General features: G+C 39.8%; 1 protein-coding gene across 1 annotated transcript in view; it reads right to left on the reverse strand.

Moving 5' to 3' along the window:
- The window catches only part of LOC138752864 (kinesin-like protein KIF28), a 92,656-nt gene extending 73,732 nt beyond the window's left edge, over nucleotides 1–18,924 (reverse strand). Inside the window, exons 1-2 of the mRNA XM_069915482.1 lie at nucleotides 18,588–18,924; nucleotides 686–762 (exon numbers count right to left, since the gene is read on the reverse strand). Of these exons, the coding sequence (XP_069771583.1) occupies nucleotides 686–762; nucleotides 18,588–18,924 (414 nt within the window). The remainder of the gene's footprint in view (nucleotides 1–685; nucleotides 763–18,587) is intronic.
- Nucleotides 18,925–19,132: the final 208 nt, after the last annotated feature.

Raw genomic sequence — 19,132 nt, forward strand, 5'->3', positions numbered from 1 at the left:
TCTTCCCCATTCACGCAAATTCGACAGCACCTGCCGTTTAAATGGAGCAAAACAAAAATGCATTCGCTCAACCGATCACATTCTTTCATCGTTGATCGGAATATTCACCACCCCCCCCATCTCCCACCACCCCCCCCCATCTCCCACCACCCCCCCCCATCTCCCACCACCCCCCCCCATCTCCCACCACCCCCCCCCCATCTCCCACCACCCCCCCCCATCTCCCACCACCCCCCCCCATCTCCCACCACCCCCCCCCATCTCCCACCACCCCCCCCCATCTCCCACCACCCCCCCCCATCTCCCACCACCCCCCCCCCTCCCCCCATCACGCCCCCATCTCCCACCCTCAGGAGACGAGGCTCTTTCCCCCAATCAGACACGTCCCGAGGAAAGAAGTAACTTTCCGGACCGGTTCTTCTCACCGAAGCCAGATGCTGATGTTTGACCCGGTTGTTGCCCGAGCCGAGCGATGGGGTCGGAGGGGTCCCGCGGTCCGAGGGGGGTAAGTCACATCATGGTTGTCGCTCGTTCACAACCACCGTGGAGCTGCCAAATCTTCTCTGACCTTTTTAATGTCTGGTCAAATAGTTCATTGCAAGTCTCCATATAACAAAAGGGGGCTCACTCACCGCCCGAGTTCAATGCCGGTCATTAAAATACCGAAAGGCGCCGACTGACTTACCTGGTTGAAAGGCCTGACCCGGACTGCGACTTTTAGGATATTTCCACTCAACATTGCAAAAGTTCTGAAAAGTGAACCTGCAATTAAAACCGAGGCGTAAACAGCAACTGCAAACGGGGAGGGAGTTCACCAACTTCATGTGCGGTCTTCAGGGGCATTGGGTGAAGAGGGGGCTGACCTTGCGAGATGACAAAGGCATACCTGTCCCACCAAACCTTGGTGCTGCCCCGCTGGTCACTGGAGCAGTAGAGCAAAGGGAGAAAGTACTGAATCATTCTGTGGAAGCAATGTCCACTGTGCTGTCAAAAACCAAAATACGGTCACAATAAGAGAATATTTGGTTCAGGGGGGGGGAAAAGTTTATTTTGTGTTTTACTTGTGTTGACATTTGAATTTTTAGCTTATTTGAGTCCTCAATTTTACAAAATAACTTAATGATAAATGTTCTGAGAAGTTTGATGAAAAATAAATATTTTATTTAATATAAAACCACCTTAAACACATCATAATAGTTCAAACTTAATGCGAATACGTGGATTTTATTTAAAAAAAATACAAAAGAAAGAAAAACCTCCTCTAAATCCCCACCCCCCCCCCACAAACTTTTAAAAAAGGGACAAGAAAACCACAGTAGGAGTACTTCACTTTCCAATACTTTTAAACTTGGCTGCATGTACATATATAAGAGAAAGGGAATGTTCGAGATTCATTTAAATGTTAACACCAACAGTTTGTAAATATGGGCTCCATATTTCACAAAATGTATGGTATTTATCTCTTAAATTATGTAATTTACTCAGGTGGAATATAACTCCAAACTTCTGCATGCCATAGGTCCATTGCCAAATCAATATCTGACTTTCAGGTTACAGCAATACATTTTCTAGCTTTTGCTAAGGTAATTTGAACAAATTTCACTCGATACATATTCAATTTTAATTTAGGTTTAATTCCTCTAATCTCACCTAGTAAAAATAACATTGGATCCTGTGGGAATCTTGTTCCAGTTATTTGTTCAAATAAATTACCCAACAATAAATATTATTAAGGCACTCTGCATCCTATAGTCTGGATCTCACTTTTTAAACATTATTGTAATATGAACTGGAACTGGTGTTGAAGGAATGCTTCTAAATTACATTAGCCATCCATTATTCAAACAGTTTGTGGTGCATTAACTTTTCTTTTCATCCGTAACCTCCTTCATTTCATTTGTCAGTCAACATGATTAAGTTTTCAGTGCAAGGTGCTTTAGCAGTGTGCAAAATTAAAATATTCACATAACAACCAAAATGATTGCATATCATTTTCACATTGGACTATCTGCCTGATCAGATGTGTTTATGCACTGAAATATCCCAACAAAATGAATGAGTACAAATATTTTCTTTAAAGATGTAGAAACTTTGAACTCTTAGTTGAAAAACATGCAATCAGTCGTTGGATGGTTGGTTGGGGGGGGTCACCTTTGTTGATCATCTGAGAAGATAGGGCTCTAATAGCTGTTTAATTATGGAGAATAGGATCCAAGGTCTTGTCAAACCCCATTTATGACTTTCAAAAAGTAGATGAAACATTAATGCAGTTTGTCAAATTTTAATCCTCTGGTGTTTGAAAGGTAAACTGGTAGTCTCTTGTAGGAATACTTTTTATAAAGGATTAAACAAGTAACACAAAATTCTGGTCTACAGTAGGTCCATCCAGTAATGCCTCCTGGCTCTTCCTTCTTACACTTACTGCAATTTGATTGGCCTCTTTCTATCCTGTAAAATTAAGGAGCATTTGGTGAAATGTGGATTCTCGGGTCTTGGAAGTTGAAAGTTGAAGTACCTCACCTAACAGGTGACAAAATAAACTCAGTTTTGTATTTCAAGGTTCCTTATATTGTCATGCAATACTACATTAAAAATGTAACACACATGATATCAAAGAGTTGCCATGAGCATTGCCTGGCACCTCTAATAAGAGAAGCAAAAGAGTCATTTGAGGAACACAGAATATTTTTTTTCCCAAATTACCGTTATTTACTGACTCCTTCACCTTTCATTCTTTTCAGACTAGGAGGTCGCTTTCACTTACATTGTCTCTCACTGAACTCTCACCTTGTTAAAACACTGAATGAATAGATATCACAACATTTTGAAATAAATTAGACAATGAGGCAAGTGAGAGTGAATATATATTACTATACATTGTAACAGTGGCTACACTTCAAAATTATTGTCTGTGATAAATATTGGGACATTTGGAGATTGTGAAAGGAACCATATAAACCTCAAGGCAAATACAAAATCAACTGGATGAGTTAAATTTAACTGACTCTGTTTAGCTGCATGATTGCTCACACAGATTCTGCTTATCATCTAGGCTTGTTTTGTTTCCTCAAGACTGAGGCATCCCTATCTCTCCACTTCTAAAGCAGTCACTGCCAGCCTCTAATACTATATCTAAACCACAGAATAAGTACCAGTACTTGCTGAGGGGGTTCTATCAGAAGATTATACAAGACACAGAAAGGTTACAGAACAAAGGGAGGCCATTCAGCCTTTAAATTGGTACTGATGTTTAAATGGGATGTGGTCAATCCCATTGTCTCACATAGTCTAGTTTCTTTTTGAATACGACAATTAAGCCTGTCCCCAGTAACCCCGACAGTCCATTTTGGACAAGCATTTGCTGTGCCAGACAAATATTTCCTCATGTCACTTTGATTCACTCCTCCATTTTACAGGTGGTCTTGGTTAGATGGCACTTAAGGCCATATACAGAGCTGGGAGTATGGGACTGTGAAATGGTAGCTACTGGGAGGTCATTGTCACTGGTGTGAATGGAGCAAAGTGATCTCCCAGTCTGTGCCCAGTCTCTCCAATGTAGAGAAGGCCATAAAGGGAGTATCGGATGCAGTAAATCAATCCTGCAGATACACAAATGAATTGTTGCTTCACTTGGAAGGCCTGTTTAGGGCCCCGGGCTCTGGTGAGGGAGAAGCTGTTGGGGCCAAGAGTGGCACCTCCTGCAGCCACAGGGGAAGGTGTCATGTGGGCGATTGGTGGGGAGGGGTGTGCACAAGGGAGCCATGGGGGGAGCCGGAAGGCAGAGAGTGGAGGAGAAGGGAAGATGTGTATGGTACTGGGACCCTGTTGTAAGTGTTGGAAATTTCAGAGGATAATGTTGGATCTGGAGATGGGTGGGTGGTAGGTGCGGACAAGGAATATTCTATGTTTGTTGCATCTGGGAGAAGAGGGGACCAGGACAGATGAACAAGAAATGGAGGAGATGCTGGTGAGGGTTTAGTTGATGGCTTGTGGAAGAAGGCAGACATTTCAGAAGATCAGAGCTGGAGGAAGACCTCATCTTGAGAACAGGTGCAGTAGAGACAGAAAAATTGAGAGAAGGGAATAGAATCGAAAAGAATAGCAGGAGACCGAGTTAGAGGAAGAGTAGTCAAGGTAGTTGTGGGAATGAGTGTGTTTGTAATATATGTCAGTGTAAAGTTTGTCTCCAGAGATGTGTAAAATATGTCAGTGGAATTTAAATTGTCACTAGTGTGTTGATTTCCTAGAAAGGACAGAAACATCTGCTAATATATGCAGAGTTAACTAAATACTCCACGTATTAAGTTTAATGCATTTGCAAGTTGTGAGAAAAGTTCTTTAAAAACCTCTATGGGTCTCCTACCCCCTGCTCTGAGGAGAGCCAAGTTCCACCAGCTGTACTGTTTGACTCCATGATCAGCTTCTATTTTGCACCCCCATATCTAATCCCTTGGGTGGCCTGATCCTTAAACAGCCAACTCCCCCAGTCCCTCTGTGCTGATCTTCAAATATCACCTCAAGCAAAACCCTCACCACCATTGGTCATATATATATGGATTGTTGCCATCAGAGAGCAGCGGCAATCATCAAGGATCCACACCACCCAGAACATGCTCTGTTCTTACTGCTGCCATCTAGAAAGAAGTAACAGGTGCCACAAGACTCATACCATAAGATGCTACCCCTCACCAACAGACTCCTGAACAACAAAAGGAATCAGAGGTTCATTTCAGAATTCTTGCACCTTATTTATTATTGAATATTAATTTTCTATATTTACATTTGTTTAAATTTCTTTCTCTTTTTTTTACATGTGCCTTTTGTTGAGCGCAGTTTGGTTTTGACAAGTAAAAATGTCTGGCACAGAGGAAACAGAATCTCAAGGTTGTATGTGATGTCATTATGTACTCTGACAATAAATCTTTAAGTGTACTGAAATTTTGAGTTTTGGATCCCTATATCTAAGGAATGAATTTCTTGCTTAGTGATGCAGAGGCTCATTATATGGATTCCTGTATCCATGTCCATTGCCCAAGTACAATGTACAGATGCACCAAGATTCTTCCTGGCTGCAGCCACACAGATATTATAAGATACAGCAACCACAATAGTCTACATTATATTTCCAGGCAGAAAAAAATGATAATTAATATCAAAGGATAATTAAGTAAATATTCATAGTTAATACAAGAAGATAACAGCGCCGTTTCAGTGGGGTAAACAAGAAGATAACAGCGCCGTTTCAGTGGGGTAAACAAGAAGATAACAGCGCCGTTTCAGTGGGGTAAACAAGAAGATAACAGCGCCGTTTCAGTGGGGTAAACAAGAAGATAACAGCGCTGTTTCAGTGGGGTAAACAAGAAGATAACAGCTCCATTTCAGTGGGGTAAACAAATCTCTGGTTGTTCTGGTGTAATTTATGGTTGGAGTAGTAAGGGGAGGTTCAAGAGCCTGATGGGTTCAAAATCCAGAAAGGTTCTTGAACCTTTCTGCCAAGAAAGGAGCAGCAAAGAGAGATTGTGAGCAGGCTGTTGCAGGGTTCTTCATGATACTGGTGCCTCTCTTGAGGCAAGCCCTCACATAGATGGCTTCAATGGATAGGAGATAAGTGCCCGTGATTGATTTGGCAACGTTTGCTGCCTTCTGCAGCCTTCAGTGTTCCTGAGAGGTCGAGGACATTTTGGTGCCCACAGTTTGGCACTGGATATTTTGGCCCGTTGCACCAGTCACCATCAGCTGGCCAACTATGTCCCATTGCACTGCCTAAATCCCCCGCGTAGCAGCACTGCCTGAATTCCTGGCATTGCAGAAACTTCCTCTCCCATGAAAACTGCTCCCTGGCAAACGAGGGCTTTCCGTAGCTTATAGTGATATATTTAAATTATTAAAATGTCAGGGAACAATCAAAAACAAGGGCTTTTGTTAAATTATAATATATTTATTATTTATTGTAAGTTTAATTACATATAATGGAATATATCATAAATTGAATTTAAAATTATTTTAAAAATTAAAACCTCATTTAAAAACAATCCAATTGTCATAAAAATTATTAATTAAATTGTAAAAAATTGTTTATTAAAAATAATGATCTAACATTTCTCACTGCAACCACTATGACTGTAGCTACTGTCACAGTTTTCTCTCTGCAATGTCGTGCATGCAGCTTTTGACAAGAAATTGTGATAAAGCAATCGAAAGTAAAATGCACCATTAACCAAACAGAGCAGTCTATATTCATAACCCTCACTACAAGTGATTAGGCACAGGTAGGCATTATAACAAGAAACTTGCATATACATACATATATAATTAATATCCTGCAGTATATTATTCATGACCACTACAGTTAGATCTGCCGCTGCAATTGCCACCAGGGGAGTGGTTTCCTGGGAGGAGGGAGTTTCTGAAAAGCCAGGGGTCAAATAGTAGGGGGGGGGGGGGGTAGGGAGCAGGGAGCCAGGCCAGTGCCAAACTGTAGGTGCCAAAATGTCCAAAGGGGCTACAATTTTTTTTTTTTCGCCAAAATGTCCATGGCCAAAATGCAAATGCCAAAATGAGCAGTGCCAAACTACAAGCACCAAAATATCTGATTCTGTTCCTGAGCACTCGAGTTACCAAACCAGGCTGTGATGCAACCAATCATCATACTTTGCACAGTACACCAGTAGAGGTTAGATTTCCTAGAAAGTAGAGGCATTGATATGCTTTCTTTATGGTTGCCTTGTTGTGCTAGTTCCAGGAGAGGTCCTCTGATATGTGGATCCCAGGATTCTGAAAGTAATAACCCTCTCAGCTGCCACCCTATCCATAAAAACAGTGCATGGCCATTTGCATTTGTCTTTCTAAAGTTCACAGTAAGTTCCTAGGTATTGCTGATATTGAAAGCAAGATTATTCTGGCATCACACAACCAGATTCTCAATTTCCATACTATATGCTGATTCATCATTTCTCGACAACCAAACAATGGTGATGTCATCAGCAAATTTATAGATTGCATTGGAAATGAACTTGATGTAATTGTGAGTGTAGAGGGAATAGAGCAAGGGACGAAGTACACAGCCTTTCGTTGCCACTGTGTTGATGTGGATGGTTTATTCTTAGAATTCGGAGTGACAGTTGCATTCTAATGGTTACATTTAATTGTTCTCCCAATTTGGCCATTTTTAAACTAACCAAGATAACTTTTGGTGAATGGATTTTCAGAACGCAGAAAATGCAAGATGTGGAATCAGGGCTGGGGCTTTGTTATATGGAATAAATAATCCAAATAGATCCAATAAGTTTTCAGGGACTAAGTTTTCCTGGACTAGAATAAGTTACTAAATATTACAAGGAACCAGTACTAGGAGTGTGTGCTGTGTAACATTTCCTTTCGTGTTAGATAAACTCAATTGAAGATGCCTTTAGATAGGAAGAGACAATGCTGTAATAGCAAGGTATCCCTCAAACAATATCCCAACAATGAAATCATATTGAACATTCAGAAAATTAGCTTTCAAAATTAATGGCTTCAGATACCCCGTAATGAATCCGGTCAGTTGACAGACCTCTCAGTGGGGGAGCATTTTTTTAATTTTTTTTTTATTTTTCACACTATGAACCATATTGACCAAAATACACATAAACCTTTCCCTCTTGAATATACACAGTGTCATTTTCTCCCTTTTCCCCCCTCCGTGACCACTACACCCTGAGCTTTAGCGTACCTATGGACAAGGTTAAAAGCAGATAAAATGGCAAAAGTGTTTAATTGGGGAATGGCTAATTATAATGAGTTGAAACAGGAACAAGGGAGAGTAACTTGGGAACAGATATTTTCAGGAAAAAGCACAGAAATGTGGAGGAAATTTGCACAAGAGACAGGGATAAAATGGGAACGGTGGTTGACAAAACAGGTGAGGCAGCTAGTTTAGAGGAAGAAAGAAGCAGACATTATATTTAGGAAGCAAAAAACAAGAAGGGCTCATGAAAATTGTATGGTAGCCAGAAAGGAACTTAGTAGAGCTTGACATGAGCAGGCTTTGGGAAGTGAGATTAAGAAAAACCCTAAGGTGTTTTATGCTTATGTAAAAAACAGAAGATGATGATTGTGAAGGTGAGGCTGCTTAAGGATAAAAGAAGCAACTTGTGCTTGGAGTCAGAGCAGGTTTGGGGGTGGGGGGTGGGGGGTGGGGTGGGGCCTCAATGAATACTTTGCTTCAGTATTCACCAGAGAAAAGGACCTTGGTCAAGATGATGTCAGAATAGAACAAGCTTATGTGATGGACCATGTGGAGATTAAAAAAGAGTAAGTGGTGGATCTTCTTAAAAACATTATGATTGATAGGTCCCTGTGACTGAACAAGATATACCCCAGATTATTTTGGGAAGGCAGGGAAGAGATTGCAGGAGTATTGGCAATGATATTTGCATCCTCTCTGTCCACAGGGGAGGTGACGTAGGATTAGAGAATGGCAAATGTAATCCCCTTGTTTAAAAAGGGTAATAGGGAGCATCCAGAGAATTACAAACCAGTGAGTCTTGCATCAGTAGCGGGAAAATTATTGTAGAGGATTCTTAAGGACAGGATTTACAAACATTTAGAGAAGTCGTCTTCTCGGGATGGTATAGTCAACATGGCTTTATGAAGTGAAGGTCATGACTTACGAGCCTAATTGAGTTTTTTTTTTGAGGGAGTAACAAAAGAAATTGATCAGGGTAGGGTGGTAGATGCGGTGTATGTGGATTTTAATAATGCATTTGACAAGGCCCCCAACAGGAGACTCATTCTGAAACTCGAGGCATGGGATCCATGGTGGATACAGAATTGGCCCCCTCTGTGGAAAGAGAAGAGTAGTAGTGGATGGAAAGTATTCTGCCTGGAGGTCAGTGACTACTGAAGTTCTGCAAGGATTTGTTCTGGGACCCCTGCTTTTTTTTCACATACATACATATGACCTGGATGAAGAAGTAGAGGGATGAATCAGTAAGTTTGATGATGATACAAAGATTGGAGGTGTTGTGGATAGTGTTGATGGCAGTCGTAGATTACAACAGGATATAGACAGGATGCTGAGTTTGGCAGAAATGTGGAAGATGAAGTTTAATCCGCACAAGTTTGAGGTGATGCATTTTGGAAGAACAAACTTGAAGGTAGTTTACAGGGTTAATGTTAGGATACTTAAGAGTGTGGAAGAACAGAGGGACCTTGGGGTCCAAATCCATGGATCTTTTAAGGTCACTGCGCAAGTTGATAGGACAGCTGTGGCTCATGACTCAGTGGGGGTGGGTGGGGATTGAGTTCACGAGTCATTAGATGTTGTAGCTCTCTAAATCTCTGGTGAGACCACACTTTGAATATTGTGTTCAGTTCTGTTCAACTCATTGCTGAAAAGATATGGAAGCTATGGAGAGGATTTACCAGGGTGTTGCCTGGATTGAAAAATGTGTGTTATGTGGCAAGATTAGCAGAGCTAGGGATTTTCTCTTTGGAGTGAAGAAGGATTACAGGTGACTTAATAGGGTTCTACAAGATTATGAGAGCCATAGAAAGGTAAACAGTCAGGACTTTTCTCGCGGGGCGGGAGTAGGTAATATCAGAGGACATCTGTACAAAATGAAGGGAGGAAAGTTTAGGGGAAACATTTGCAGTAGGTTTTTAGAGTTGTGGGTGCCTGGAATGGTGGAGGAGGCTGGAAAAATAGGAGCATTTAAGAGACTCTTAGACAGGTACATAAAATAGAGGGTCTTGAGGTAGGGATGATTTGGGTATTTTTTGGTAGATATATAGGGGCCGCACACCATCGTGGGCCAAAGGGCCTGTACTGTGCTGTAATGTTCTATTATTTAACAGAGATTAATGTTTCACCTTTTTCATATCAAGATTATAAAAAGAGGACATTGGTTTTGATTCAAATTGCTTTAACCTTGAGTCAAATTATAAAAACAGTCTGTTTTCTTTTAGGATTTTTCCTTCATTTTGGACAGACATATTTCCTCATTTCTTACCTACTGCGTGGTAAGAAATCTTAACAGGAGAAATGTGTCCTATTTCAAACTGGTAACAATATGTCACATGTTATTCTTTTTAAATATCCTGTTTAATTAATCATTCCTTGTGTTCAGTTATTGAGCCTCTCTACTGGCACAGATTTAATGGTCATAATAGATGCTATTAATTTAAATGACAAATGAAAAATTGTCAGATTTAATAATGCTTTATTCATTTTTGTATTCTATTAAAATAAAATACATATAGATATTAAGGCCAGCTGGGTCAACTCTTTTGCACCACTCACTATGTCATACATTAATCAAAGCTTACAGTTAAATTAACGTGTTTTCCAATAAATTATGATATTTTTTAACCATGGAATTTATCTAAGAGTACAAAATTACTAATTAAATAGTAGATGAAGAATATGTGCCCAATTGCGAGCACATGTTCTCCATAAAAAGTGCTTTTGCTTTAATTTTGCTATTAAAATGCTTTTATTTGGATCAATCCAATTTATGCTGTCTATAGCGCCGACTTGTGGTGACTGTTTCAAATGCCACGTAAAGATTGCTAAACTGCATTGACAAGCACCAACATTACAGTGTAATATCAAACTTATCCATGGCTAATATATTCAATAGAATGTAAAATCCGATTGAGACTGTTCTCTTAAGTAATGAGAATTCATTTGCACGTATCCCTTTTTGCTTTATTTGAAGTGATATATGTTCTCTTTGATCTCTGCACAGCCCTTCAAAAATCTTAAGGAAAGGTGGAAAACCAATTCAATACAGTTTTCAGATTTAGTTATTTTACATACATGAAGTTGCAATTTACTCCTGAGAAATGGGAGAAGGCTTGACTAGATACATGACAAAATCAATCCACAAGCAGATAGATCCCAGGTTACATAATGATCCTGTTCCTAAGAACTTTATGTAAAGTGATTTTTTTTCCATGTCAGAAACATCAGTTTCCGAAAGCTATATACATCGTATTGCTCTATGTACACTTGTTAAATTTCATTAAATAGCCACTCTAAAACTTTTTAATAAGTGAGATAATACTGGGTCACAAGTCCTTAAATTTTTAAACTGAGGGCAAGACCAATTTTGATGGCATTAAACAGAAATTTGGAGAGGTTGATTGAGGGGTTTTAAAAATGAGGTAGGGAGAATTCAGAGACAAGATATTCCTGTAAGTTTTGAAGGTCTGACAGGTTTTTGGAGTGCTAATTGACAAAGCATATTGAGGCTCTGTCGGGAAAAAGGAGACATACAGCAAGTCAGGTAAAGGCAGTTGATATCAAGTATATCCCTCGAAGAATATATCAAAAAGGGAAATCAGGAGGGCAAAGAAAAGTCCTGAGATAGCTTTGACAGACAAGGTAATGAAAAGAACAAAGACATTCAACAGGCATAGAGTGAAATACTGATTTTACATGCCCCATTTTAACGTAAATTTGGATATAATGCAATGAGTCATTGAACTCAGGCACCGGACTCCAGGCAAGAGTGGGAACATCAGACTCCAACCAGGAACGGGGTCCTCAGACTGCCAGATTGATTTAAAAATGCATACAGAATAACTGGGATGTTCCAAGTAAAGGAGAAATGGGAATGATATAGGTACGCAAATTAAACAGAGAAATACAGTGTGACCCTGCTTTTTTTGAGATTAGATTTTATGGACCCCACAATCATGTTATAACGGGGTATCACTGTATTAAGAATAAAAGGGTGACTAGAGAGAGACTAGGACCAATGAGATCATCTCTCTGTGTAGACACGAGAGATTGGCATGGCTTTTAATAAATACTTGTCATTTTTAACTCTGGTAAAGAAGCTACAAAATTTTGGAAAATGAATAGTCATGTCTTGGACCATATCCAAATTACAAAGAGGTGACTGCAGTTCTAAAGTATATAGGGTGGATAAATTCCCAGGGCCGAACCAAGTGTATCCTTGGAGACTATGGGGCGGCAAGGTTAGTGTAGCGGTGAGCACAATGCTGTTACAGTCCCAGCAATCAGGACCGGAGTTTGAATCCCACGCTATGTGTAAGGAGTTTTTATGTTTTCCCTTGTCTGCATGGATTTCCTCTGGTTTCCTCTCACCCTTCAAAGCGTACTTGGGGTTGAAGGTCAATTGGGTTTAATTTGGTGGCACAGGCTGGTGGCCCCGTTACTGCGCTGTATGTCTTTAAAAAAATGTGAGAAGCTTGGGAAGAAATTGGTGGAGTCCTGGGAGACATATTCTCATCACCATCAACCATGGATAAGTAACTGGAAGATTGGAATGTAGCAACTGTTGTTCCCTTATTTATTTAGTCAGACTAAGTCAGACCAACAGTGATATAATTTAATGTAAACTAAAAAATTTTAAATGCTGGAAATGCTCAGCATGTCTAAAAAGAGAGAAACAAGTTACTGTTCAAGTTAGCAAACATGCTTCAGAATATTATTTTCAGTTCTGTCCATTCATTGTTTACATGAGAGGCCATTTAGGAGTGACCAAGTCAATGACACTCCTAAACTTGCTGATATTATAAAGTCATCATGTATAACTGGAGATGTGCTGAAGTTGGGGCTCAGATTTAATTAACAACCGATGTAGTTGTGCAAATATGTCATCACTGAATCATACTGTTAAGTCACTATCCCAGACTACTTCATCATTGTTCAGTGGTAGGAAAGACAATCCTCCCTACTCCACACTTCACTGCCCCTCCTCCCAGGACCCCCCCCCCCCCTTCTTGGGGCAACTCAATGGTGCACAATCAGTAAAGTTCATTCATTCCTTGGAGTCCACAGCATTGGGTTTGAAGCCCCCAAGAAATCTCACATCATCAGGTTAAATATAAGTAAAGAATTAAACACGAAATGTCTGCAGATGCTGGGGTCAAATGCAATACACAAATATCTGGAAGCTCATGCTGATAGCCACTTGAAGTTTTCCTCAATTGATAATTCAGTATTTCTCCATGTTGAATGCTACATGTAAGAATTACTGAGCAAACATACAAAGTATATTCAAAGTGAAGGACTGGAGCATCTATTACCTGGAATGGCTAGGTGATATTACCACTGAAAGTTTTAAAGTTTTCAGTCCTGAATGACAGCAGAACCCAGCAGGAAAGCCTGTCAAATTTACAATTATCATCAACTAAATTCCACGTGGATCCATCTTTGACCTCCCCTTGGATTCCGCCAACATAGAAGTCAGTCTGTAGACTGACCAGGACATCATAGGACAGTGTCCTAAGGCTGACAATGTACAGCTGTTTCATCAAATGGCCTCCTTCTGTCACAAGGTCAGAAATGGAGATAATGGCACAATTCTGACTCTTCAAATTTGTTTCTTGCCTGTTTACAGTAAACCCTTTACAAAATTCAGGCATGGATAGGTAAACAGCAGCTACTTTAGTAAGGAGCTTAAACAGGCCAAAAATGTGTTTCTAGGAGAGTGTCATCAAATTTATAAATCCTAAACTATGTAATGAGATATTAGGACACATAAATCAAAGTTTGGTCAAAGAAAATCTTGTATAAGGAACAAAGATGAGACCTAGAACAAAAGGGTTTAACAAATTCTGGAAGTCTGAACCTTTGCAAAAAAAGTCACAGCTGCAAAAGTGGTGGATTTATCACACTAAGCATAAACAAGAGGCCAGAATTAGAAAATTAATGCTTGAGATTGTTGCGATGTCCATTGACATTCTGTTCAAATACATGTGCCTGTTCTTTGTGCCTACTCTCCATTCACCCTGACCTTGCCAGTCTTTTAACCAGATCAGTTATTTACCTTCACTAATAGGAGCTTTAGTTTTGGTTAACAGTCTCCTTATGGATCCCTGCTGAAAGACTTCAAGAACTTCATATGAATTCTAAATACATTCTCCTCCTTCTTCTTCAGTTTCTTTCTCAAATAATTCAATTGCATTTATTTGGGCATGATCTATCCTTTTCAAATCTGTTAACTCGAATGAACTCACATTTGTCCAGTCAGTGACTCTGTCCTTCATTATAGATTTTAATAACTTCCACTCAACAGATGTTAGACTAAATGGTTTATAATTTCCTGCATTTTCTCTCTCCCACTCCTTTCTTATACAGTGGTGTTATAATTGCAGTCTAGTGAACTACTCTTTGCAGACGATGCCGCTTTAGTTGCCCATTCAGAGCCAGCTCTTCAGCGCTTGACGTCCTGTTTTGCAGAAACTGCCAAAATGTTTGGCCTGGAAGTCAGCCTTAAGAAAACTGAGGTCCTCCATCAGCCAGCTCCCCACCATGACTACCAGCCCCCCCACATCTCCATCGGGCACACAAAACTCAAAACGGTCAACCAGTTTACCTATCTCGGCTGCCTCATTTCATCAGATGCAAGGATCGACAACGAGATAGACAACAGACTCGCCAAGGCAAATAGCGCCTTTGGAAGACTACACAAAAGAGTCTGGAAAAACAACCGACTGAAAAACCTCACAAAGATAAGCGTATACAGAACCGTTGTCATACCCACACTCCTGTTCGGCTCTGAATCATGGGTCCTCTTCCAGCATCACCTACGGCTCCTAGAACGCTTCCACCAGCGTTGTCTCCGCTCCATCCTCATCATTCATTGGAGCGACTTCATCCCTAACATCGAAGTACTCGAGATGGCAAAGGCCGACAGCATCGAGTCCACTCTGCTGAAGATCCAGCTGCACTGGGTGGGTCACGTCTCCAGAATGGAGGACCATCGCCTTCCCAAGATCGTGTTATATGGCGAGCTCTCCACTGGCCACCGTGACAGAGGTGCACCAAAGAAGAGGTACAAGGACTGCCTAAAGAAATCTCTTGGTGCCTGCCACATTGACCACCGCCAGTGGGCTGATCTCGCCTCAAACCGTGCATCTTAGCGCCTCACAGTCCGGCGGGCAGCAACCTCCTTTGAAGAAGACCGCAGAGCCCACCTCACTGACAAAAGACAAAGGAGGAAAAACCCAACACTCAACCCCAACCAACCAATTTTCCCCTGCAACCGCTGCAACCGTGTCTGCCTGTCCCGCATCGGACTTGTCAGCCACAAACGAGCCTGCAGCTGACGTGGACATTTATCCCCTCCATAAATCTTTGTCCGCGAAGCCAAGCCAAAGAGTGGACAACTCCTGAATGAGAAATGTTTTACAAGATGATGGCTCAAGATGTCCAGTTTCTCTCTTAAAATCTTTACTGGAAGCCAATAGGTCCTAAAAGTGTTGTCTTGTGCATTTTCCTACTGCTGTTTTTTGGCTTAAATTTACTTCCAGTCCTGATTCGTTGAGAAATTAACATAACCCATTTGGAATGGTAACAGATGGAATGTAATTTGCCAGTTTTCAATTGGGTGGGAATTTTCTGGGATAGAGAAGAACTGAAGATGATATATTTCTTGCATTTGTTGAAATATGTGAAAGATTTATTGAAAGATACTTATTGAACTATATGTGTCTAAATGCTGTGCAGAACACCCAAAGCTAATCACAAAGTAGAACTTTTTTTTATGTAGCCCAGTAAAAATCTTAAAACAATGTTAACATCAAAGTGTGTCATCAAATATCCCATATATTTTTTCTACAATGAAGGCCACCATGTTTGATACCCTCTGGTTAGTTTTCCCACTGCCATAAAACTTCTTTCTGCATTTGTTCCTATTATCTGACTTGGCTTTATTTATCCTGAGAAATAGTCAATTATTTCTTTATTTAAAACTGAGAGCAAAACATTCTAAAGGTCTCATATTTCTGAATTTTTAGGCTTTTATCTGCTCCCAAAAGGCATTATTTATTGTTCCTAATCATAACACTCTTTCAAAGTTGAGGACATTCAAATGAAGCTGAGGTGATAATTTTGAAACCATCACAAAAATTATGTTTCACTTGCTGTAACCATAGTATTCAGAATTTATGATTATTCCAAATGACCATAAAGTGAAATCTGTGTAGTCTTTGGGACTGACTTGAAGTGATCTTTGAAACAGGTGGCCCCCTACTAAAGGTTCAAGACCGATTGGAGTATTGATGTTAACTGGTGGCAGCTGGCATTTTATGCTTTTATCTCAGTAACTTGGCACCAGATTCCTACAGCAATAAGGGTGATATGTGTTTGGCAGAACAAGGCATTCTGGTTTTATATAAAACTTGGATCAAACCAAGTATTAACATGATGCATGAGAAATAACACTGTTTAAATATCATTTTAGATGATTGTAGCTGGTTTTGGTACATTATTCTTTTAAGGTAATGCACTGTATCAAGCAATTCAACTTCTGGCCTGAGTGAACAGAAACCACTGGACTAACAGCAGTACAATTTTGAATATATTTCTGAGCTTTATTCAACTAGCAGACTCTTTTAAAATTGATTCAGCCATTATTTTTCATAGGGCTTATAATTTTTTTTGATTAATGTACTTTGTCCATCAACAGGAAAAGCAATGGCCCACATCGACCACCATGCACAATTCCTTGACCAATTTTGTGTAGGTGACAATTGTGGCTGTAACAGCTCAGACTCGCATTTCAACATTCATTTTTCATGTGCAACGCAACTGGCGGTTTTAATTTACACTGAAGTGTGAGGGAATGGAAAGGTTGCCCATTTTTCAGTGTTGTGATAGGTTTAGCCACATATATAGCATGCTGTCTGCTGTTTCTAAAATGGATGCAAAAAACCATGTTGACATACTACAAGAGTTAGGCTTAAATTAATATTTGAATTCATTAAAAGAAGGAAATGTAAGCAAAAACAATTCCTCAAATAAAGTTTCAGCATAATTACCAATTAAATATTTTCTGAAAGCAGAATAGAACCACTCTTCTCAGCATATTTTAAACACCAACATTCTGTTACCTTTTTACCTGCTTCTACATGTAATTGTCTCATCATAATCAAAAATACTTACATTAACCCTTAGTAAATGGCTACACTTCAATGAATGAAGCTTATTGTTATATCATACTTTAATACAATGTATTGCAATAAAAGCTGTAGCTTCGTGGGTACATAAAACACAATACAGAGCAACATACAGGAGAAAAAAAATAAAAGGAAGAGAAAAAAAAAAGATCAATAAAACTTCTACCTGGGCTCAGGTTTCTCCATTCACTTGAGAATAATTTATTTGCAAAAGCTATGCAATTTTTTTTTCTTCCAACCAAATAAAATGTTTGAATCATGCATTTTTACACTGATAGGTTTTGCACCTTCTGGATATTTACCCTAAATAAACATTGTGTGATGAACCATTTCACAGTATTCAAGGCTCTCTTACGACATGAAAGGTTTCATCTGAATGCATGTTTCTCTTTTTCCATTTTGCATCCCTCTTCAGAAGTGCAACATTGCATTGATTAACATTTGACATTGAGAGACTACCTTCACATAACAAGAGTGAAACACTACTTCCGTAGGACCATAGAACATTACAGGCCCTTTGGCCCTTCCAGTCTGTGCCAATCCATTTTTCTACCTAGTCCCATTGACCTGCTCCCAGTCAATACCCTTAAAACCTCTTCCATCCATGTACCTGCCCAAATTCTTAAATGTTAAAATTGAGCCTGCATTCACCACTTCTACTGTCAGCTCGTTTCACACTCCCACCACTCTCTGTGTGAAGAAGTTCCATGTTTCCCCTTCACTTTTTTTCTTTTGAATATTTTATTTTTGATTTTCACAGACTCATAAGTTCAAACACACAATAAAATCTCTATAACGGTAAAAAGAGAGAGAAAAAGAAACATCCAAAGTAACCGAATAACCAAAGGTAAAGAATAAAAGAGAAAAAAAATGAATAATAGAGCATGTCATCTGCGCCACATCCCATTACCTTGATCCTAACAATTTATCTGTTCAGAAGGATTGTTTCAGTACCCTTATGCAGAAGGGGGATAACCATATCTGCAAACCAATATGCTTCAGATAAGGTTGCCAGACTCCTATGCTATATATTTCCTGACTACGACCAAGGCAACCTCCACAAACTGTATTGGTAGTTGGACAGTTTAAAACACAAGACCATAATGTTCCACAAAAGGTACAATTCCAGATCTTGTGGAAAATTCACCTTTGTAATTTTTTTCAGTATGTCCCCAGGTCCTACCATAAGGATTTCACCTTTGTACACAGACAAGTTGAGTGAATAAAGGTTCCCCCTTCACCTTCAACCCATATCCTCCAGTTTATATGTCACCTACCCTCAGTGGAAAAAGCCTACCTACATTTACTCTGTCTATACCCCTCATAATTTTAAATACCTCTATCAAATCTCCCCTCATTCTTCTACGCTCCAAGGAGTAAAGTCCTAATCTGTTTAACCTTTCTCTGTAACTAAGTTCTTGAAGTCCAGGCAAGATCTTATTAAATATTTTCTGCACATTTTCAATCTTATTGATTTATTTCCTATAGTTGGGTGACCAAAACTGCACACATAACTCCAAATTTTGCCTCACCGATGTTTTATACACCTTTACCATAACATCCCAACTCCTATACTCTCTTTACAACCCTATTGACCTGTGATGCCAATTTCATGGAATTATGTAACTGTATTCCCAATCCATCTCTTTTACTGAAGTCAGTGCCCTTACCATTTACTGTGTTTGTCCTTTCTTGGTTTGTCCTTCCAAAATGCAATGCCTCACACTTGTCTTCATTAAATTCCATCTGCCATTTTTCCAACTGATCCAAATCCTCCTGCAAGCTTTGAAAACCTTCCTCACTGCTCACAGACCCTCCAATCTTATTATCATCTGCAAACTTGGTGATCCAATTTTCCACATTATCATCCAGATCATTGATTACAAGCAACACTGGTCCCTGAGGTGCACCACTAATAACAGACCTCCAGTCTGAGGAGAAATCATCTCCCACCACTCTCTGGCTTCTCCCATCCAGCCAATGTTGAATCCAGTTACTACCTTGCATGAATACTGAGCATCTGAACCTTGCTGACTAATCTCCCATTTGGGACTTTGTCAAAGGCCTTACTAAAGTCCGTGTAGACAATATCCGCAGCCTTTCTTTCATCAACTTTCCTGGTAACTTCCTCGAAAAATTCTATCAGATTGGTTAAACGTGATCTACCATGCACAAAGTCATGTTGATTATCTCTAATCAGTCCCTGGCTGTTCAA

Source organism: Narcine bancroftii, chromosome 2 (assembly GCF_036971445.1).
Source record: "Narcine bancroftii isolate sNarBan1 chromosome 2, sNarBan1.hap1, whole genome shotgun sequence".
NCBI lineage: Eukaryota > Metazoa > Chordata > Chondrichthyes > Torpediniformes > Narcinidae > Narcine > Narcine bancroftii.